The 23,731-nt window shown below is 42.4% G+C and overlaps 1 protein-coding gene across 1 annotated transcript in view; it reads left to right on the top strand.

The window, feature by feature from the left end:
• Positions 1–23,731, top strand: part of sec63 (SEC63 homolog, protein translocation regulator) — a 118,348-nt gene that overhangs the window by 10,770 nt on the left and 83,847 nt on the right. The window contains exon 2 of the mRNA XM_078399871.1: positions 23,384–23,483. Within this exon, the coding sequence (XP_078255997.1) occupies positions 23,384–23,483 (100 nt within the window). The remainder of the gene's footprint in view (positions 1–23,383; positions 23,484–23,731) is intronic.

The following is a 23,731-nucleotide window of genomic DNA, read 5'->3' as shown; positions in this document are numbered from 1 at the left end:
TCACGGGGAGAACGTACAAACTCCGTACAGACGTTCTTAACAGGCATAGAATACAAAAGGGAAGTCATGCTGAACTTTTATAAAATATTGGCCTGGAATATTGTGTTCATTTATGGCTGCCTCATAAGGATATAGAGGCATTTGTATAGGGTCCAGAACAGAATGGTTCTTATGAGAAGAGATTACAGTTACAAGGATAGTTTAGAGAGACTGAAACTATTTTCTTCAGAGAAATATCAAGGAAGGTTTACTCGAACTATAGAAAATGAAAGGTCTGAAATCAGTGGATCGTGGGAACCTGTTGGTGGAGGAGTGAAGGTCACGGGTGGAAACTAAATCAAAAGAGAATTCGGATTGATGCTGCATGTTGTTGGAATGTCGAATGCATGGCCTGCAGAAAGGGTGCAGGCAGATTCCATCGTGGCTTCAAGGACATTTGTAAATATATGGTGAGGAAATAATTTACAAAGCTATGGGAGTGGCCAGGAGCCACTATTACTGTTGTAAAGTTTTCTAATTCATAGTTCTGTTTTCAGAAGTTCAGAAGTTCTAGAAGCAGAATCAGACCATTCGGCCCATCAAGTCTACTCCACTTCAATCATGGCTGATCTATTGTTCCCTTTCAACCCATTCTCCAGCCTTTGCCCCATAACCTCTGTCCCCCTCACTAATCAAGAATCTATCAAACTCCACCGTAAAAATATCCATTGAATTATCAATCCATTCACCATCTCTCCTCTGGTGATGGAAAGATCCTTTGGAATCTTATGGAGACGTATAAAATTATAAAAGGACTGGACAAGCTAGATGCAAGAAAAATGTTCCCAATGTTGGGGGAGTCCAGAACCAGGGGCCACAGTCTTAGAATAAAGGGGAGGCCATTTAAAACTGAGGTGAGAAGAAACCTTTTCACCCAGAGAGTTGTGAATTTGTGGAATTCTCTGCCACAGAAGGCAGTGGAGGCCAATTCACTGGATGAATTTAAAAGACAGTTAGATAGAGCTCTAGGGGCTAGTGGAATCGAGGGATATGGGGAGAAGGCAGGCACAGGTTACTGATTGTGGATGATCAGCCATAATCACAATGAATGGCGGTGCTGGCTCGAAGGGCCTAATGGCTGCCTCCTGCATCTATTTTCTATGTTGCTATCTTTTCTCCCTTTCAATCTGTGGGAACTTCTAAATCCATGGTATTTTGGAAGGCAATAATATTGCTTTTACTATTTCCTAGTTGCTACCATTAAAAACCTAGAATACAAGTCATCAGGACCTGGGGATTTATTGTCCTTCATTCCCCTTAATTTCTTCAATACCAGTTTTTTACTAATGGTAATGTTGGTGAACCTCTCCTTTATTCTACACCTGTAGTCTTCTACAAGTTATGGGAGGTTATCTGATCATCGTGTCTCTTGCACATCGATTTAAACATCAGTACATCTGGTTCATTAATGCCCTTAATGCAAGGAAATCAGTTATCTCACCATATCTGAGTTATTTGTGACTCCATGCTTGCCTGTGCAATTGAACGTTATCCATCCAATGAAGAAACCAGAAGGATGTTAATGAACTCCGTTGGGTTTATGACGATCTGGTGGTTTATTATTCTTCAACTTGAACTGACATTGTTAATTCAAGTTTTTTTAATTACTTGTATTTCAAATTCCCTAGCTCCCAGGATAGGATATGAACTTCTTCCCCTGGGACTGTGGTTTCCACTCCTTTAATTCAACCACTCGACTTCATACCTTCTTTTGTTTTACACCTTTGGCTGTATTTTAAAAGTATTGTCACTAAAATGCTTTTGGAAACGGGAGGAGGGGTGAGATGGAGTTGCTGGGGAGTTATGATGGATTTACAGATGCTGTATGAATGCAAGTGCCCTTCAATATCAGGATGAAATTTTGTGTCTCTCTGCGATTTCTTGCTGTGTATTCACTTTGACTATTTTCATTGATTCAATTACTTAAAAGACTTGAATCTTTGCACTTGGCTGCATTTTTATTAATGAGATTTATTTCAGTATAATTCACAAAGTTATTTAATTTGTACTCCTTCACATTAGGTAGGCCTGGTATTCCATCAGTTCTGTGTGTGATCAGTGCATTAGTACATCCAGGTATTAGACCTTGTTTTTATGGTGCTTCACTATCCTAATCTTGGATCAATCGTAAATACGGGTCCAATATTGGGATAAGCATACGGTACAAAAGAAAATTCTCGATAAAATTACGATTGTAAGATTGTTACTCTTTAACTATAAGATTTTAGAAGGATGAGAGGAGATCTTATCGAAACGTATAAGATTATTAAGGGGTTGGACACGTTAGAGGCAGGAAACATGTTCCCAATGTTGGGGGAGTCCAGAACAAGGGGCCACAGTTTAAGAATAAGGGGTAGGCCATTTAGAACTGAGATGAGGAAAAACTTTTTCAGTCAGAGAGTTGTGAATCTGTGGAATTCTCTGCCTCAGAAGGCAGTGGAGGCCAATTCTCTGAATGCATTCAAGAGAGAGCTGGATAGAGCTCTTAAGGATAGCGGAGTCAGGGGGTATGGGGAGAAGGCAGGAACGGGGTACTGATTGAGAATGATCAGCCATGATCACATTGAATGGCGGTGTTGGCTCGAAGGGCCGAATGGCCTCCTCCTGCACCTATTGTCTATAATAAGATATAGGAGCAGAATTAGGCCATTTGGCTCAGCCATTAAATCATGGCTGAACTCAGGGCTCTGCCGCTCTGAGGCAGCAACTATACCGTTGCGCCACTGTGCTGTCTGTGTCAATGAATTACGCAGATTCACCACCCTCTGGCTAAAGAAATTCCTCCTCGTCTCCATTCTAAACGTACGTCTTTTTATTTTGAGGCTGCACCTTTGGTCCCAGAATCTCCCACTAACGGAAGCACCCTCTCCACATCCACTCTATCTAGTCCATCACATTAAAAATAAAACACGGTCGTAGTTTATAGCTGTTGCTTTTTTGTGAAGAATTCAATCAAATCTTCCATTCCTTCCTTAAAGTGATAGTTCAATTCATCACCAACAACCTCTCTGAACCCTCTCTGAGGTAGGAGTTAGAATGACGTTTATTCTAAATGTGCTGCAGTGATCATCAAAAAAAAGTGTTTTGTAGCAAGTTGCAGCCTATCAAGTTAAATCTTTCCTATCAGCAGCCACAACATAACAGTTCCCAGTTCTAAGAGGAGTGGCTGGAACTGGTGCAAAATGCATCTAGTGGAAACATTAGGTTCACTTGACTTCCTTAGCTAATTTTGACAGTGGGTTTAATTTCAGTTTGGGTGGGGGGGGTCAAGATGTTAAATTATGAACTGATTTTACGACTTGGTTTGTTTTCTCCAGTGTTGAAGGCTTAGAGAAGACCTGTTAGAAGTGTATTCGGGTATTAAGAGAGACTGTCGGAACCTTTTCCCAGCCTAGGGTTGAAAGGTCATGGACAAGAGGGCATAGTTTAAGGTGAGAGGGGGAAGTTCAATGGGGATGTGCAGAGTAAGTTTTTTGTTTACACGGTGGGGGCTAGGGGTGGTGGAGGCAGAGACGGTAGTCGATAGTGGCATTTAAGAAGGTTTTGGATAAGCAGGGAATGGAAGGACATGGATCACATGCAGGCAGAGAAGATTAGTTTAACTTGCCATCATGGAAATTATGGGCTGAATGGCCCTTTCCTGTGCTCTACTGTTCTTTGTACATACTGTGAACATTCTGTTCCGTTGTTGGCAACTGTTATCTGTGCTTCTAAATGTAGTCTGTTTGTCCTAGCCTAAATATCGTACACCAAAATTATTAACTAATAGTTATAGTATAACAATATTAACAGGAGATATAATAACTGGGTGGCACAGTGGTGCAGTGTAGAGTTGTTACCTTGCAGCGCCAAAGACCTGGGTTTGATCATGGCTACGGGTGCTGTCTGTATGGAGTTTATGTGTTCTCCCTGTTCTCCCAGATTTTCTCTGGGTGCTCCGGTTTCCTCCCACACTCCAAAGACATACAGCTTTGATGGTTAATTGGCTTCTGGAAATTATAAATTGTCCCTAGTCTGTAGGATAGTGCTAACTACAGGGTGATCACTGGGCGGCAGGGTCTTGGGCCAAAGAATCTGTTTCAATGCTGTATCTCGAAAGTCTAAATGAGATTTAATAATGTCATTGAGATTTTTAAGATTTTAAAATTCAGCAGTGAGTATCAGAAATAAATTGTATAGTTTAATTTTTGATTTCTGAAGTTACTTGTATTTGCTAGTTATGTATATTTTCTCTCTATTAGCAAAAACAGTTCCTTGCTTTTTCCTCCCCACGGTTTTCAGCTAACCATTTTCCTTCTGCACTGTGGTTCCACAGGCGCGGGGTACTCTTCAAATCTGCAAGTAAGTAATGAAATTGAGAAACAATTTGACTCTTGGGGCTTTGGCACTTTAGCCTGTGCTAAGCCAATATTCACACTTGCACTAGTTCCAGCAGGTGGGCGAGGTTTATAAAAAAAAAAGATGACATTTTTCATCCCATTCCCAACCCACTTCATTGTGTAAAGTAAGTATTGAGTGAGCAAGAACAAGGACATTTTTGTGGGAAAATTTAGAATTGGAATTTCAAATTATAACTCTTTGACCTCATTAGGAATTTTGACGCATCATATTTCTTTTACTTTATGAACGGGAAGTGACAGGGAATTAAAGCACCAACTCAATGCCGCCAGCCAACTTCCAAAGAATCAGAATTCAGAATTACCTTTATTTGTCATCCAAAAAACAAGTCTTTTGGACGAGATTTCGTCACCCACAGTCCAACAATAAGAGCAATAAAATAAGCAATTACACAACCACAACCAACACAAAACAAAAAAAAAGAAACATCCGTCACAGTGAGTCTCCTCCAGTCCCCTCCTCACTGTGATGGAAGGCCAGAATGTAATTTCTCTTCCCCTGCCGTCTTCTCCTGCGGTCAGGCTGTTGAAGTTGCCACTGAGCATTTGGATAGCAGTAACGGGATCATTCCGAGTCAGCATGGATTTACGAAGGGGAAATCATGCTTGACAAATCTACTGGAATTTTTTGAGGATGTAACTAGGAAAATTGACAAGGGAGAGTCAGTGGATGTGGTGTACCTCGACTTTCAGAAAGCCTTCGACAAGGTCCCACATAGGAGATTAGTGGGCAAAATTAGGGCACATGGTATTGGGGGTAGGGTACTGACATGGATAGAAAATTGGTTGACAGACAGAAAGCAAAGAGTGGGGATAAATGGGTCCCTTTCGGAATGGCAGGCAGTGACCAGTGGGGTACCGCAAGGTTCGGTGCTGGGACCCCAGCTATTTACGATATACATTAATGACTTAGACGAAGGGATTAAAAGTACCATTAGCAAATTTGCAGATGATACTAAGTTGGGGGGTAGTGTGAATTGTGAGGAAGATGCAATAAGGCTGCAGGGTGACTTGGACAGGTTGTGTGAGTGGGCGGATACATGGCAGATGCAGTTTAATGTAGATAAGTGTGAGGTTATTCACTTTGGAAGTAAGAATAGAAAGGCAGATTATTATCTGAATGGTGTCAAGTTAGGAGGAGGGGGAGTTCAACGAGATCTGGGTGTCCTAGTGCATCAGTCAATGAAAGGAAGCATGCAGGTACAGCAGGCAGTGAAGAAAGCCAATGGAATGTTGGCCTTCGTAACAAGAGGAGTTGAGTATAGGAGCAAAGAGGTCCTTCTACAGTTGTACCGGGCCCTGGTGAGACCACACCTGGAGTACTGTGTGCAGTTTTGGTCTCCAAATTTGAGGAAGGATATTCTTGCTATGGAGGGCGTGCAGCGTAGGTTCACTAGGTTAATTCCCGGAATGGCGGGACTGTCGTATGTTGAAAGGCTGGAGCGATTGGGCTTGTATACACTGGAATTTAGAAGGATGAGGGGGGATCTTATTGAAACATATAAGATAATTAGGGGATTGGACACATTAGAGGCAGATAACATGTTCCCAATGTTAGGGGAGTCCAGAACAAGGGGCCACAGTTTGAGAATAAGGGGTAGGCCATTTAGAACGGAGATGAGGAAGAACTTTTTCAGTCAGAGGGTGGTGAAGGTGTGGAATTCTCTGCCTCAGAAGGCAGTGGAGGCCAGTTCGTTGGATGCTTTCAAGAGAGAGCTGGATAGAGCTCTTGAGGATAGCGGAGTGAGGGGGTATGGGGAGAAGGCAGGAACAGGATACTGATTGAGTGATCAGCCATGATCGCATTGAATGGCGGTGCTGGCTCGAAGGGCTGAATGGCCTACTCCTGCACCTATTGTCTATTGTCTATTGTCTATTGTTCCAGGCCGCGCCGGACGGTGAAAGGTCCGCAAGAGATGGTATTCCGAAGAAATGATTAATCGAAGGTATTTATTCACAAAATGCTGGAGTAACTCAGCAGGTCAGGCAGCATCTCAGGAGAGAAGGAATGGGCGACGTTTTGGGTCGAGACCCTTCTTCACCCTTCTCGACCCGAAACGTCGCCCATTCCTTCTCTCCTGAGATGCTGCCTGACCTGCTGAGTTACTCCAGCATTTTGTGAATAAATAGATATTGTTAATTGTTATTTGGAGCAGTTTAAGTCTCAAATGCACAAAAGGCTTATTTTACTGCAATTTGAATGATGATTATATGTCTGGCATTCACTTTTGGCTGTTTTTGGTGTTGTTAGAAAATAATGTTTCAATGAGATTCAGACAGAAGACCTAATCAATACAAATTGATCTGCAAGAATCTGTTTGGCCTGGTCTCTGTTTTTCCTGTTACAGGCTTAGTACTGGGCATGGTTGAGCAGCATCAGTGGATGTGATAAATGAAATTAGCACGTCTGGTCAATGACGCTTTAGTTTGCTTCTCTGTTTCTGTTTAAAGAAGCTAATGGATAATTCAGTAACTTTATAACTGTTCAATGAAGCACAAAGGTGGAATTGATGAAGAAGCAGAAACAAGGAACTGCAGACGATGGTTTACACAAATGAATACAAAGTGCTGGAGCAACTCAGCAGGTCAGGGAGCATCTCTGGAGAACATGGATAGATGGATCGAGGAAAGAACTGCAGATGTTGGTTTAAATCGGAGGTAGACACAAAATGCTGGAGTAACTCAGCAGGTCAGACAGCATCTCTGGAGAGAAGGAATGGGTGACGTTTTCGGTTGAGACCCTTCTTCAGACTGATAGATGATATTTTGTGCGGGGACAAGATGGCTCCCTGTGGTTAAGATTGGGATTTTTATGACGAAATATTATGAGTAACATATGGCTGCTGATCGTGGAAAAAAGCTGTTTTTATGTCTGGCTGTGGCAGCTTTGACAGTCCGGAGTCGCCTTCCAGAGGGAAGTGCTTCATAGAGTTTGTGGCCACGGTGAGAGGGGGTCAGAGATTATCTTGCCCCCTCGCTTCCTGGCAGTGTACAGTTTGTCAATGGGGGAAACGATGTGCTGCAGCCTCCGGATGTCATGCTTGGTGGCTGAGCCAAACCAGACCATGATGGAGAAGGCGAGGACAGACTCTACAATGGCAGTAGAGAATTGGACCATCATTGCCTGTGGCAGGTTGTGTTTTCTCAGCAGCCCCAGGAAGTACATCCGCTGTTGGGCCTTTTTGACTGTGGAGTCGATGGTGGCCCCCCCATTTAAGGTCTCTGGAGATGATGGTTCCAAGGAACTTAAATGATTCCACCAATGTGACTGTGGTGTTGTTGATGGTGAGTGGGGAGAGGGGGAGCTCTCCTAAAGTCCACAATGAATTCCACTGTCTTAAGAGCATTACGCTCTTGGTCGATGCAATGGCACCAGGACGCCAGCTGTGTCACTTCCTGTCTGTAAGCAGATTCCTCCCCATCCTGGATCAGTCCAATTAGGGTTGGACAGTAAGAACAGAGAATGGTGGTAGTTTTTTTTGGACTGGGGGACTGTGACTAGTGATGCGATAAAGGGATTGGTTCTGGGCCCATTGTCGTTGCTCATTTATTATAAACAATCTGAGAATGTACTAGGACTGGTTAGTAAATTTGTAGATAACACTGAAACAGTTGTCATTGTAAACAGTGAAGTAGTTTATAAGACCATAAGACATGGGAACAAAATTAGGCCATTCACCCCATCGGGTCTACTGTGCCATTCAATCATTGCTGATCTATTTTTCCTCTCAACTCCATTCTCCTGCCTTCTCCCCATCTTTGACACCCTTGAGAAGAATCAAGAACCTATCAAGCTTCGCTTTCTGCAATAATTGAGGTGGAATCTTGGTCAGCTGGGTAAGTGGGGCGAGGAGTGGCAAATGATGTTCCATTCCGTGAATGCAAGGTGTTGTATTTTGGAGAGTCAAGCCAGAATAGGACTTTCACAGTTCTTAGTTCCTGCATGTGCATATCTTTGAATATTTGTTTAGAGACTGGCAGAGAGCATACTGACCAGGTGTATCATGGTCTGGTTTGGTAACACCCTAAAATGAAGGAGGCTTTGGAAAGTGTTTGATATTGTCCCCTCCATCAGGGGTACTGACCACCCCACCATCAAAGGGATCTACAGGAAGCACTACCTGAAACAGGCAGCTAATATCATCAAACCTGATCAAGCACTCATCCTGTTGGTATCATCGGGGGAAGAAAAGGTACAGGAGGCTGACAATTGTGACCTCCAGGTTTATAAACAACTTTTCAACAACCATAAGATCTTTGCACAACCTACCTCAGCAACAATCTACTATGGACTTTGTTCAGGTTGCACTACACACTTCTGTTTCCACTATTATGGTCTGGGTATCAAGTCTTGCTGTTAATTTATTTTAATATTAATGAATTACACATTTATTTGTTGTGTTAATGTGCCTGTAAAGCCTCAGCAAATAATAATTTCTTTGTTCCATTCCGGTGCATATGACAACCAAACACTTGACTCTTGAACAGAGCAGCAAATAGGCCATGTGTTTTCTCTGCTATTAAGTAGGATGATGCATGAATTATTTTTACCTCTGTGCTATTCCTGTAAAATCTCCATAAATCTCTTGATTTCCAAAATCTATCAATCAGTCTTGATGTAATCACAATTCATATTCTTGCATAGAGAATTCAAAGAATTCACTACTCCCTGGGTGAAAAACATCTTTTGGTATCTCTGTCCGAAATGGTTGACCCCTTATTGGAAACAGTGACGCTTGGTTTCGGACATCATAGCTGGGGAAACATGATGTTTGCATTTAAAACTAAATAACTTTTCTATGTTTTGGAATCATAGTCTTACAGCGTGGAAACAGGTCCTTCGGCCCAACTTCCCCACACCGGCCAACGTGTCCCATCTACACTAGTCCCACATATCTGTGTTTGGCCCATATCCCTCTGAACCTGTTCTATCCATATACCTATCTAAATGTTTCTTAAATGCTTAAATGAAAACTTTTCCGTTCTTAAATCATTTTTTATATTCTGTCTATATCCTTTTGTTCTAGACCTCCTAATCACAACAATTCCACTTCACCAAAATCCTTTGAATTCCTGAGTCCCTCTTTTGTAATATTGAGAGTTACAATTTTGCAAACTTTAAATTTATATATCCTTTTCACCAGATGGCATCCTATTGAAGTTATTCAGTTTCTCCTTTGTGGCTGTAACATTGTTCTTGTAGTATGAAGCCAAAAGATACGTATGTTACTTGCACAGATCCATTTTATGTGCATTCTGCACTTGTCAGGTTCATGACTTGCAGGTCAATCTTGAGACCTTATGCCTTTGTAATTCCTCATTATCCACTTTTCACTGATTCAAAGTAATTTAGTTTAGTTTAGAGATGCAGCGCGGAAACAGTCCCTTCGGCCCAAGGGATCCGCACTGACCAGCGATCCCCCACATTAACACTATCCTACACACACGAGGGACAATTTACACTTATACCAAGCCAATTAACCCACAAACCTGCATGTCTTCGGAGTGTGGGAGGAAACCGAAGATCTCGGAGAAAACCCATTTATGTCACAGGGAGAACGTGCAAACCCCATACAGACAGCACTGGGAGTCAAGGATGGAACCCGGGTCTATGGAGCTGTAAGCATTGTTAAGCAGCAACTCTATCGCTGCGCCATTGTGCCGCCCCATAATAAATGCTGTTCTTATGGGGGTGGGTAGAAGGAATCTATTGCTGCCTATTTGCCCTGACATTACCGTATCAATCATAAGGTCCTTAGGGAGTAGAATTAGGCCATTTGAATGGTGTCAAGTTAGGAAAAGGGGACGTACAACGAGATCTGGGTGTCCTAGTGCATCAGTCACTGAAAGGAAGCATGCAGGTACAGCAGGCAGTGAAGAAAGCCAATGGAATGTTGGCCTTCATAACAAGAGGAGTTGAGTATAGGAGCAAAGAAGTCCCTCTGCAGTTGTACAGGGCCCTAGTGAGACCGCACCTGGAGTACTGTGTGCAGTTTTGGTCTCCAAATTTGAGGAAGAATATTCTTGCTATTGAGGGCATGCAGCGTAGGTTTACTAGGTTAATTCCGGGAATGGCGGGACTGTCGTATGTTGAAAGACTGGAGCGGCTAGGCATGTATACACTGGAATTTAGAAGGATGAGAGGGGATCTTATTGAAACATATAAGATTATTAAGGGGTTGGACACGTTAGAGGCAGGAAACATGTTCCCAATGTTGGGGGTGTCCAGAACCAGGGGCCACAGTTTAAGAATAAGGGGTAGGCCATTTAGAACGGAGATGAGGAAAAACTTTTTCAGTTAGAGAGTTGTAAATCTGTGGAATTCACTGCCTCAGAAGGCAGTGGAGGCCAATTCTCTGAATGCATTCAAGAGAGAGCTAGATAGAGCTCTTAAGGATAGCGGAGTCAGGGGGTATGGGGAGAAGGCAGGAACGGGGAACTGATTGAGAATGATCAGTCATGATCACATTGAATGGTGGTGCTGGCTCGAAGGGCCGAATGGCCTACTCCTGCACCTATTGTCTATTTGGCCCATCAGGTCTACTCCATTCAATCGTGGCTGGTTTATCTTTCGCTCTCAACTCTATTCTCCTGCCTTCTCCCCATTACCACTGACACACTTACTAATCAAGAATCTATCAATCTCTGTCTTTAAAATATCCACTGACTTAGCCTTCATTGGCAAAGAATTCCACAGATTCACCACCCTCTGACTAAAGAATTGTCTCCTCATCTCCTTCCTAAAAGAACGTCCTTTAATTCTGAGGCTATGACCTCTAGTTCTAAACTCTCCTGCTAGTGGAAACATCCTCTCCACACCCACTCTATCCAAGCCTTTCACAATTCTGTATGTTTCAATGAGATCTCCCCCTCATTCTTCTAAACTCCAGCAAGTACAGTGTCGACAAACGCTCATCGTAGGTTAACCTACTAATTCCTGGGATCATTCTTGTAAATCTCCTCTGGATCCTCTCCAGAGCCAGCACATCCTTCCTCAGATATGGTGCCCAAAATTGCTCACAATATTCCAAAAGTGGCATTACCAGTGCCTCACAGAGCCTCAACATAACATCCCTATTTTTGTATACAAACCCTCTTGAAATAAATGCTTGCATTGAGTTTGCAATAATGGGTTGCAAAAAAATTGATAATTTTTATAATTTTTACTATTTGGACAACTTTCTCTGGTATGATTTCCAAGAAATAGAGTAATGTGACACCCAAGTTCACAGAAGTTGCTCTGAACTTTTAAACTGTTTCCTTGTTTCTGAGGGATAGCCACATTCTGATTGTACACTTTGTAACTTTGCTCAGTAGTGTTTTGTGTGGTATCTTGTTAAAGATCATGAAAGCTGTGTATATGCCATCCATTACATTATCCATGCACAGTACCTGTTGCTTCAAAGAATAATATATAGGACGGAACTGTATAAAGTTGTGTGAAAAACGACCAGTAGTTTAACTTCATAATGTGCTTTATTAACCACGAGGCTATAGACCAAAGACAAAGCCTGTACATTCCATCCGAACACTCCCTGTCTGACTGAACCTCAATAGCACGCATGCGCTAGATAAGATGCTCTAGGAACAGTCTAAACGAACACCCGACATGGATCAGGAATATAGTGACTGATCTACAGGAACTGCAGATGCTGGTTTAATCTGAAGATAGACACAAAATGCCAGAGTAACTCAGCGGGACAGACAGCATCTCTGTATAGAAGGAATGGGTTACGTTTCGGGTGAGACCCTTCTTCAGACTGAGTCGGGAGAGGGAGATACAGGAATAAGGAAGTGTAAGGTGTGAAAACGAAACAAAAGGGATGGATCAAGGAAAATGTAGACTAGATCATTGTTTCTGTAAGCTAAAAATACCAAAGTCGGCATATTACATTGAGTATCATTGCACTAGTATTAATAGATGCGATTGCTTGTCAATTTTAATGGCCACCCACGGATTAAGTAGCAGCTATTTTCTTCCAAGATAGCGTTTTCCTGCTTGTCAATTTCCAAAATAATTAGATCAAAAATTTCTAGATTGAAATTGTGTCATAACCAATGAGGGTATGTAATACAAATAATACTCTCTGTTCTCTAATTTGTCAATTGCATTATACTCTATTTGTGTGACGGAAGCATATACTACCTTTACACTTTGTTAGATGTGGATATCCAAACCAAACTGAAGGTTGGATGCCGATGCATCTAACTATCAGTTACACAGTGGAATGGCGATGGGACAGAGAAAGGCACTTGATGCCCTTTATATTTACCATCTCAGCTTTATATCAGGAATGGCAACTCTGTTCATTTGCATGGGATTGCTGACCTGTGTAAAAAGTTAACTGCTTGAGTTGTTTTGCTGTTCATGTGTTTAACTATCTATTAGCATTTTAATATATTTTTCCATTGTCATTTGAATATATTTGATTCCTTTTTAATGTCTTTGGCAACAAAAAGCCTTCTGTTGTTGGAAAATATCACTGAGGGTGGGTCTGTAGAACACTCTGCCTGGCATTACCAGCAGTAGGGAGATTATTCAACCTTGCGGGAGACTCCTCGCTGTGGAAGGTTAACTCAGTCTGTCCTGCGGTTCTGGGAAAAATAAGTCAGGATGGATGACGTCTCTCAGTAGTGAGTCTCGGTTGTAGGCAAGGTCCAAGATGATCTTGCCCACTCGCTTCCTGGCCCTTGCAGTGCACAGTTTGTCGATGGGGGGAAGATTGCAGCCAACAACCTTCTCAGCTGATCGATCGATGCGCTGCAGCCTCCGGATGTCATGCTTGGTGGCTGAGCCAAACCAGACCATGATGGAGAAGGTGAGGACAGACTCAACGATGGCAGTATAGAACTGGACCATCATTGCCTGTGGCAGATTGTGTTTCCTCAGCAGCCACAGGAAGTACATCCTCTGTTGGGCTTTTTTGACTGTGGAGTCGATGGTGGCCCCCCATCTAAGGTCCCTGGAGATGATGGTTCCAAGGAACTTAAATGACTCCACAGATGTGACTCTGGTGTTGTTGATGGTGAGTGGGAGGAGGGGAGGGGGAGCTTTCCTAAAGTCTATAATCAGTTCTACTGTCTTAAGAGCATTGAGCTCCAGGTTGTTGCTTAACAGATTAAGAATGATGAGAATGACTTGGATTGGAGTTGCCCCTATTTTAGCAACAAGTTGTATATGTTAAACTATTAAATAGAGGATTGGTTTTGGTGATACCACGATGTATACACGATATGTATTGTTTACACAATATGTATTGGGAATGTGACAACATGTTTGAAGGGACTAACTGAAAAGTATTACGAATAAGCAAACAAGATGAGAAAGAAGGGATATTGAATGATTTTGTGTAAAAAAAATATCAGGTGGATGCAGGTTTAGTTCAGTGGGCAAGGTGAGTTTGCAGGAGCATATCTGGAGAATTATATCTGGAGAATTAAGCCAGGGGCTTTTGTTATTTGTGCTGGAGTTGAGGCTGGTAAGGGATGGGATAGCAGTTTAAGGAGATAATTAGTAATGGGAAAAGGAAGGCTTTGCATTCCAGGACAGTTGAGAAGGCAGAACCTCAAGTGTGCTTGGTTTAGCTCTACTGCATTGCATTGTTTGATTAAATTAATCCCACCATGATGTGTGAAAGAAAACTTCTAAAATGGTTCAAAGTTTCAAATGAGGGTTGAACACTTTGGACCCCAATGAACACATCCCGTGAAACTTAAATCATCAGAATCTCTATTCTGCCACAGATTGACCAAGAAAGATTGTTCCAACTTGGCAATGACGAGTAAATCTTCAAGTCGGTATCTTTGGGTTATTCAAAGGCAAAAAAGAATGTGGTAAACACAAAATGCTGGAGTAACTCAGCGGGACTGGCACCTTTTCTGGAGAGAAGGAATGGGTGACGTTTTGGATCGAGACCCAAAATGTCACCCATTCCTCTCCAGTGATGCTGCCTGTCCTGCTGAGTTACTCCAGCATTTTGTGTCTATCTTTGGTGTAAACCAGCATCTGCTGTTCCTTCCTACACATTAATATGGTAAAGCTTGACATGGTTATTCATGCCAGCCAAATACATAGGTTAAATGTCCTCTCATGATAGTCACTAAAACCGCCATTTGTTTTTTTCTCATGATAGTCACCAAAACTGCCATTTGTTCTTTCTCTGCACAGATAGACAATAGGTGCAGGTGTAGGCCATTCGGCCCTTCGAGCTAGCACCGCCATTCAATGTGATCATGGCTGATCATTCACAATCAGTACCCCGTTCCTGCCTTCTCCCCATACCCGCTGATTCCGCTATCCTTAAGAGCTCTATCGAGCTCTCTCTTGAAAGCATCCAGAGAATTGGCCTCCACTGCCTTCTAAGGCAGAGAATTCCACAGATTTACAACTCTCTGACTGAAAACGTTTCTCCTCGTCTCCGTTCTAAATGGCCTACCCCTTATTCTTAAACTGTGGCCCCTGGTTCTGCTTGACCTGTGCTGAGATCATCCAGCAGGTTAGGTTTAGGTTTATTATTGTTACGTGAACTGAAGTACAGCAAAAAGCTTTGTTTCGCATGTTATCCAATCAAATCAAATAATACTGTTTATAAATACGATCAAGCCAAACTCAAGTACAATAGGAGGAATGAAGGGAAAGATACAAAGTGCGGAATATAGTTCTCAGCATCTATGTTTTTGCTCCCGAGCGACTTCCTGCAAGGACTCCATTATGTTGTCACTGGCTCGTTTAATCATTGTTCTGATGATGATAACACCTACACGTGTGCTACGGAGGTGTCTTTTTTCTTATCTGCGATTTTCATCTCTTACCCCTGACCTCTATCGTCAACAGGGCTATTAACCGTGACAGTTTCATTCCTGCTTCTGCTCTTACCTGCACCCTATCACACAAAACAGTGCATGAAACCTTTTAATAAGATGCCACCTTCCCCTTTCCATTTTTGCAGCCTGCAAATACTTTTTACTCTGCAACTCCATGGCTTACGACACCCATTGCTCATTCCCATTAGGTTGGCAGGAGCTGTTACCCGAATCCTACATTTTCCTTTCTCATTATCCAGGGAACCAGACATTGTTTCCAGGTTTTTGATTGAAAGATACAGCATGGAAACAGTTCCTCCAGCCCAGCGATTGCAATAGACAATAGACAATAGGTGCAGGAGGAGGCCATTCGGCCCTTCGAGTCAGCACCGCCATTCAATGTGATCATGGCTGATCATTCTCAATCAGTACCCCGTTCCTGCCTTCTCCCCATACCCCCTGACTCCGCTATCCTTAAGAGCTCTATCTATCTCTCTCTTGAATGCATTCAGAGAATTGGCCTCCACTGCCTTCTGAGGCAGAGAATTCCACAGATTCACAACTCTCTGACTGAAAAAGTTTTTCCTCGTCTCAGTTCTAAATGGCCTACCCCTTATTCTTAAACTGTGGCCCCTTGTTCTGGACTCCCCCAACACTTACCCATGGAAGTGGACTTACCCATTGATCACCCGCTCACATTAGTTCTATGTTATCTCACTTTCGCACCCACTCCCTACACACTAAGGGGCAACTTGCAGAGGCCATTTAATCAAGAAACCTGCACATCTCTGGGATGCGGCAGGAATCCGGAGAAAACCCGCGCAAATACGTTGAATGTGCAAACGACGCAAGCAACGTCCAAGGTCAGTTTCGAATCTCAGTCCCCAGTGCTGTGAGGCAGTAGCTCTCCCAGTAATTTGTTTGCACTTTCTCCAATTTAACATTGCATTTGGTTTCTCAATGTGGTCTTTATAATGGAGAAACCACAATCACACTGGGCGACTGTTTATAACGCATCTCAGGAATGATCTTGAGGTTCCAAAGTTGGCTTTCACTTTAATTCTCCTTCCCATTTGATCCTATCTGGCTGTGGCCGTGTGTACTGTCCCAACAGAGCCCGACACAGTTCATGGAACAGCATTCATTTTTTGTCCACGCATAATTCAGCCCTCAAGACATGCACAGAATTGAGTAATTTCAGTAAAGCAGCCGTTCCAATCTCTATCACTGTAGGTCAATGGTTATCACGTGTACAAAGGTGCAATGAAATTGCCACGGTGCAGGTATTGGCACCATTTTCACAGTCCCAGCTACAACTGGCTGTAAAGGTCCTCACTTTGCTCGGCCATCTTCCAATTTTGTGCCTCCCGCAGCTGACCTCGAGGGCACGGAAGTTGACACCCTGGATTCTTTTTACTGCCGTTTTGTCAAATGGTTGCGCCTATTGAGGCAGTGCGGCGTAGGTTCATGAGGTTAATCCCCGGGATGGCGGGACTGTCATATGAGGAAAGATTGAAAAGACTGGGCTTGTATTCACTGGAGTTTAGAAGGGTGAGAGGGGGATCTTATAGAGACATATAAAATTATTATAGCTGGACAAGCTAGATGCAGGAAAAATGTTCCCAATGTTGTGGGAATCCTGAACCAGGGGCCACAGTCTAAGAATAAAGGGGAGGCCATTTAAAACTGAGGTGAGAAGGAACTTTTTCACCCAGAGTGTTGTGGAATTGTGGAATTCTCTGCTGCAGAGGGCAGTGGAGGCCAATTCACTGGATGAATTTAAAAGAGTTGGCGCTCCTGGGGCTAGTGGAATCAGGGGATATGGGGAGAAGGTAGGCACAGGTTACTGATTGTGGATGATCAGTCATGATCACAATGAATGACGGTGCTGGCTCGAAGGGCCGAATGGCCTACTCCTGCACCTATTGTCTATTGTCTATTCCATTGACTCCTTCTACACGTCGCACTGCCTCGGCAAGGCTGCCAACATAATCAAGGACCAGTCCCACCCCGGTCACTCCCTCTTCTCCCCTCTCCCATGAGGCAGGAGATAGAGAAGTTTGAAAAAACGCACCTCCAGATTCAGGATCAGTGATTTCCCAGCTGTTATCAGGCAATTGAATGGTCCTCTCATCAGTTAGTGCAATTGTGACCTCCCATCTACCTCATGGAAACCTTTGGTCTTTCTTTAATTGGACTTTATCAAATGTCAATGTTATACCTTTGTACTGAATGTTGTACCCTTTCCCATTTAGCTTGAACCATGGATGGCTTGATTGTATTCATAAATAGGCTTCTTTGGATATCAAGCAAACAAAAGCTTTTCACTGTATCTTGATACACCTGACAAATCTTGGTACGTGTGACAATATTAAACTACACTAAGTGTGGTTTGTACCCTGGGGAAACCAGGGCTGTGGAATCGATACCCAAAACACCCGACTCCGACTCCTTGATTTATTTTGTCTCCGATTCCGACTCCAGCAGCACCAAAATTGCTCTGACTCCACGACTCCAACTCCACAGTCCTAGGGGTAACCCTTGTGTCTCTGATTTTGTCTCTCTTTTTCACATATGGTGTTGTACAATTATCCAGGATTCAATGAGCAACTTTGTCAATTATTAACAATATTTTCTATTCTTCATGTGTTTGATCAGCAAACAATTTTCCTTATTGACATTTATAACCTGACCTGTTGCTCATATAAAGCATTGCAAAGTAGTCAAAGAAAATGTGAAGTCTGACTGCACCCTTTTTTGTTGTTGTGTTGAAAATCTACAAGCACCATATGTTTGGCGATGGAATCATGCTATCCTTGTCTGTGTGGATTAATGCACTATGTTTGGAAAGTAACTATTTTTGTGCAGATATGTTCAGTGTTTAAACCTTGGGAACTTGATTTTCCTTTAACATTATTTAGCTCAGTTTAGTTAACGAAACTAATTGTGTGCACTCAGTTACCAAATTGCAGTTGAAGGCTTTAATGTAATGATGTGAGACACTGTTTCCCCTATAGCCCATGTGAGGTTGTGATTACAGAGTTGAAATGCAGTTAAGCTCTTATTATACCTGTGAAAACCTATTACACTTGTACATCTTAAATACAGTAAGCACTGATGGAAAACCCAGAGTGCAGAGATACCAGTTTAGCTATCTAGTTACTATTTAGGAGTCAGTTTGCAGATAGGCTTCATAATTAAATGTGGAAGTTTTTGTGAATTTCTCCAGAATATGCAAATCCTATATCAATAGAATAACAAAATTTAGGGTTCTTAGTTATGCAATCTAGGGCACTTGTTGTACAATGCTAATAGCCAATTGATTTTGATGATTAATTTTCAGTGAACGATGCCACCTGTAGATCATTTTAGAGATATATCATAATGTTTGCGCAAAGGCTTCAGTCTTTCATTGTTTCTTTGGGAAATCATTCATTCTTTACAGGTATTTATTCACAAAATGCTGGAGTAACTCAGCAGGTCAGGCAGCATCTCAGGAGAGAAGGAATGGGTAACGTTTCGAGTCGAGACCCTTCTTCAGACTGAAGAAGGGTCTCGACCCGAAACGTCACCCATTCCTTCTCTCCTGAGATGCTGCCTGACCTGCTGAGTTACTCCAGCATTTTGTGAATAAATACTTTTGATTTGTAATAAATACCAGCATCTGCAGTTATTTTCTTACACTATTCTTTCTTTGGATATAACTGGTACCAGAAAGTCCAGAAAGTTTATTCTTAGAACTAGGAAACTGCAAATGCTAGTCCCAACCCAAAAAGTTAACTATCCGTGTTCACCAGCGATGCTGCCTCACCCAGTGTGTTGCTCCAGCACTTTGTGTCTTGTCCTATTTATCCTTAGTTCCCATTGACAAGATGATTTGATGTCATCTTTAGGAACAGCTACAGTCCAAATTATACAGTTTTAGGAAAGTTATACCATGCAACCTTTTGTATTTCAGTCTGGCAGCAGATAGAATTGGAAATCGTGATGTAGTGATTGTTCATAAATGGCAAAAGTTTATTTTGAGTGATTAGTTTAGTTTAGAGATTCAGCATGGAAACAGAGCCTTCAGCCCATCAAGTCCACACTGATAATCGATCACCCATTCATACGTTCTATGTTATCCAACTTTTGCATCCACTCCCTATACACTAGGGGCAATATTACAAAAGACAATCAGCCTACAAACCCACACATCAGTCTGAAGAATGGTCTCAACCCGAAACGTCACCCATTCCTTCTCTCCCGAGATGCTGCCTGACCTGCTGAGTTACTCCAGCATTTTGTGAATAAATCGATTTGTACCAGCATCTGCAGTTATTTTCTTATACTACATCATTGGGATGTGGGAAGAAAATAGAGCAACAGGAGGAGACCCATGTGGTCACAGGTAGAACGTGCAAACTCCACACAGACAGTACCCAAGGTCAGGATCGAACCCGGGTCTATGGCACTGTGAGGCAGCAGGTCTACCAACTGCACCACAGTGCTGCCCCAAATTAAATTGTGTTGGATTAATTTCCAGTTGCATGCTACACCAATTTTTAAAATTAAATAACTGAAGAAAAATTAGTTGTTCTAACAGGGACAATTATTAGCGAAGGTTTATTGGTGGTTTGAAATGGCTGACCTACAGACATCTTGCATGCTGATCAGTTTTCGAGTTGAATACAGATTAGGTAGGTACAAATTCCTGATTTGAGATATAGCTATTGGCAAAGATAATCATCTGATGGTATGCGGAAATGGTAGATTAATTTTCCTCAAGTCTTTATAGATGTTTAATGTTTTATCAGAAAAGCTGGAAAGTTGAATGGGTATACTGTTTCCCAAATTGATCACAAACTGTTATTTTTACCTGTTTATAACACTAAAGGAATAACAGCCAAAATTAATTCACAGAGAAAACTTTAAGTACTTGCTTTTTCTTTGGGAGATAAACCATTACCATTCCAGTTTTCAACTATGAAGGTTATGCTGTGGGAGCTTGCTTCAGAATTTCATGATGTTTCAAACTATTAGTCTCACAAGGAACTGCAGATGCTGAAACCTTACAATAGACAATAGGTACAGCAGTAGGCCATTCGGCCCTTCGAGCCAGCACCACCATTCAATGTGATCATGGCTGATCATTCTCAATCAGTACCCCGTCCCTGCCTTCTCCCCATACCCCCTGACTCCGCTATCCTTAAGAGCTCTATCTAGCTCTCTCTTGAATGCATTCAGAGAATTGGCCTCCACTGCCTTCTGAGGCAGAGAATTCCACAGATATTACACAGAATACAAAGTGCTGGAGTACTCAGTGGGTCAGACAGCATCTGGAGAGTGAATGGACACATGACGTTTTGTGTGGGAACCTTTCTAGGTGAACTTCAAAGTAGGCATTTTGATGAGACTTTGCAGTTGAGCAATATAAAGGAGACGCAACGAACTGCAAGGGTGCTCTCCCCAGATGCTGTCTGACCCAGTGGGTTATTCCAGCACTTTGTGTTTTACTTAACGATTGGTTTGCTCTTACAAGGTCAATGCAGATTCTGAAATGCAAGTGTATCCGCGTTGCTGTAGTGGTTGTACTTGTGCCTCTAATACAAATGATTGTGTGTTGTGCTGACGTCACAGCACAAGGACCCTGGGGCAGGGTCTCATCTGCTCGGATAAACACAAAAAGCTGGAGTAACTCAACTGATCCAGGCAGCATCTCTGAAGAAAAGGAATAGGTGAAGTTTCGTGTCAAGACCCTTCTTCCGACCTGAAACGTCACCTATTCCTTTTCTCCAGAGATGCTGCCTGACCTGCTGAGTTTAGAGACACAGCGCGGAAGCAGGCACTTCGGCCCACCAGGTCCGTGCCGACCAGCGATCCCCGCTCATTAACACTATCCTGCCCACACGAGGGACAATTTTTACATTTGCCAAGCCAATGAACCTACAAACCTGTACGTCTTTGGAGGGTGGGAGGAAACCGAAGATCTCAGAGAAAACTCACGCAGGTCATGGCGAGAACGTACAAACACCATACAGACAGCACTCGTAGTCAGGATCGATCCCGGGTCTGGCGCTGCATTCGCTGTAAGGCAGCAACTCTACCGCTGCGCCACCGTGCCGTCCTCCAGCTTTTTGTATCTATCTTGGGTGTAAACCAGCATCTGCAGATCTTTCCTACACATCTTATCTGCACACTCAGGTGTACATTAGAAAAAAAACTTCCACCATCCATAAGAAAGACAAAGAAGAGTCTTTGGGAAAAAAACTGTGCCTCGTCTCATTGCTCATTGCAGAAGACCGAGCACGTGGCCCAGACTGGACTTTGAAAGGTCTGAATGGACTATTTCAATGCTCTTTGTTCTAATCAGAGATTGTGCTGGCGTACGGCAATACTTTACTGTATGCATGTGACAAAGAACCATTGAAACCATTGCTATTCAAAAACCATTTACAGTCATTTATGTACTTTTGAACAATTGTCAATGTTGTAAGGATTTGCATAATGTGAGGCCATGAAAATAAAGTTATTCCCTTTATCATGCATCTGTACACTGTGAATGGCTTGATTGTAATCATGTACTGTCTTTCCGCTGATTGATTAGCACACAACAAAAGCTTTTCTTGGGTACATGTGCAGGGCCCGGATGAGACCGCACCTAGAGTACTGTGTGCAGTTTTGGTCTCCTAATTTGAGGAAGGACATTATTGCTATTGAGGAGGTGCAGCGTAGGTTCATCAGGTTAGTTCCTGGGATGGCGGGACTGACGTATGATGAAAGAATGGGTCGACTGGGCTTGTATTCGCTGGAATTTAGAAGGATGAGAGAGGATCTTATAGAAACATATACAATTCTTAGAGGATTGGACAGGGTAGATGCAGGAAAAATGTTTCCGATGTTGGGGGAGTCCAGAACCAGGGGTCACAGTTTAAGAATAAGGGGTAGGCCATTTAGGACTGATAGATGAGGAAAAACTTTCTCACCCAGAGAGTTGTGAATCTATGGAATTCTTTGCCATAAAAGGCAGTGGAGGCCAATTCACTGGATGTGTTCAAGCGAGAGTTAGATTTAGCTCCGGGAATCAAGGGATATGGGGGGAAAAGCGGGAACAGGGTACTGATTTTGGATGATCATCCGTGATCATATTGAACGGCAGTGCTGGCTCAAAGGGCCGAATGGTCTACTCCTGCACTACTTACTATGTTTCTATGTTTAAACTAAACTAAACATTGCTTTAGATGTGAAATGTAAGCATTAAAAACCTGTGCAAGTTTAACAACTATTTCAGAAACATGGAATGTTGTACCAGTGAGCCATAAGATACAACTTTGCACATGATTCATAATAAACTTTCCTCGGGTGTTAACACAAGAATTAACGGAGTGAAAATTAACTTTGAAGTCTTAATGCCCAGGTTTGAAGGAGCTTCTTGACCCGTAACAGCACCTATCCATGTTTCCAGAGATGCTGCCTGACCCACTGAGTTACTCCAGCACTTTGTGCCATTTTGGGTAGAAAGACATTTACTGGATTTACTCTCTCTTGCTGTAGTCTGGATTTTGGACGTTTAGTTTAGAGATTTAGTGCGGAAACGGGCCCTTTGGCCCACCGAGTGCGCACCGACCAGCGATCCCCATTAACACCATCCTACACTAGGGACAATTTTTTTACATTTATACCAAGCCAATTAACCTCCAAATCTGTATGTCTTTGGAGTGTGGGAGGAAACTGAAGTTCTCTGAGAAAACCAACACAAGTCAAGGGGAGAACGTACAAACTCCATACAGACAAGCACCTGTAGCCAGGATCAAGCCCTCGTCCTCGGTGCTGTAAGCACTATAAGGCAGCAACTCTACCGCTGCCCATGTTTTGAGTGTGAACGATGTAGAAACCTCCATTCCAGGATGAAAAATTTGTGAACAATGTCGATGGACCCTATAACTTTCACTGAAAATCTGGTCGAGGTACTGAGTAAAGTAGATAATGTTTCCATACTAAATAATATACAAGAAAAATGCTGCAGATTTCAAGCTTAATGCAAGCTAAATAGTTTGAGACTATTTGTCTATTGACAATACTATTTGAATAATTGGGAGCTGAAGAGAGAACAATTGTTTCTTATGTGTATGGTTAACTGAATCTTTCAACTTGCTTTTAAACAGAGGAACGCAGGATAAAAACGTTAGGAAAAGTACATAGAAGATGCTTATGGTACCAGTTACGTTCAGGAAAATCAAGTCACAATTCGATTTCCACATTAAAGTGAGTATTTCTTTTCAATTCTTAATTGGGGGGAGGGGAATGTAGCAAACTTCTCTATGAATTATTCAAACTTGAACTCTTGAAATTGTGTCTATTGACCCACGGTTCATTGTGGAGCAAACAAAGTTGCTTTTCTCAGCAGAGATTAATTTACAAAAATGAAACTTCAACTTGCAGTAAAAGATCACAATAAAAATGCCTACAAACAAATTGTGTGGTAAAATCAATTTGAGCCATGTAACAGCAAT

The sequence above is a fragment of the Rhinoraja longicauda genome, chromosome 5, assembly GCF_053455715.1.
Source record: "Rhinoraja longicauda isolate Sanriku21f chromosome 5, sRhiLon1.1, whole genome shotgun sequence".
NCBI lineage: Eukaryota > Metazoa > Chordata > Chondrichthyes > Rajiformes > Arhynchobatidae > Rhinoraja > Rhinoraja longicauda.
The sequence above is the reverse complement of the archived record's forward strand: the minus strand, read 5'-3'. Positions and strand labels throughout refer to the sequence as shown.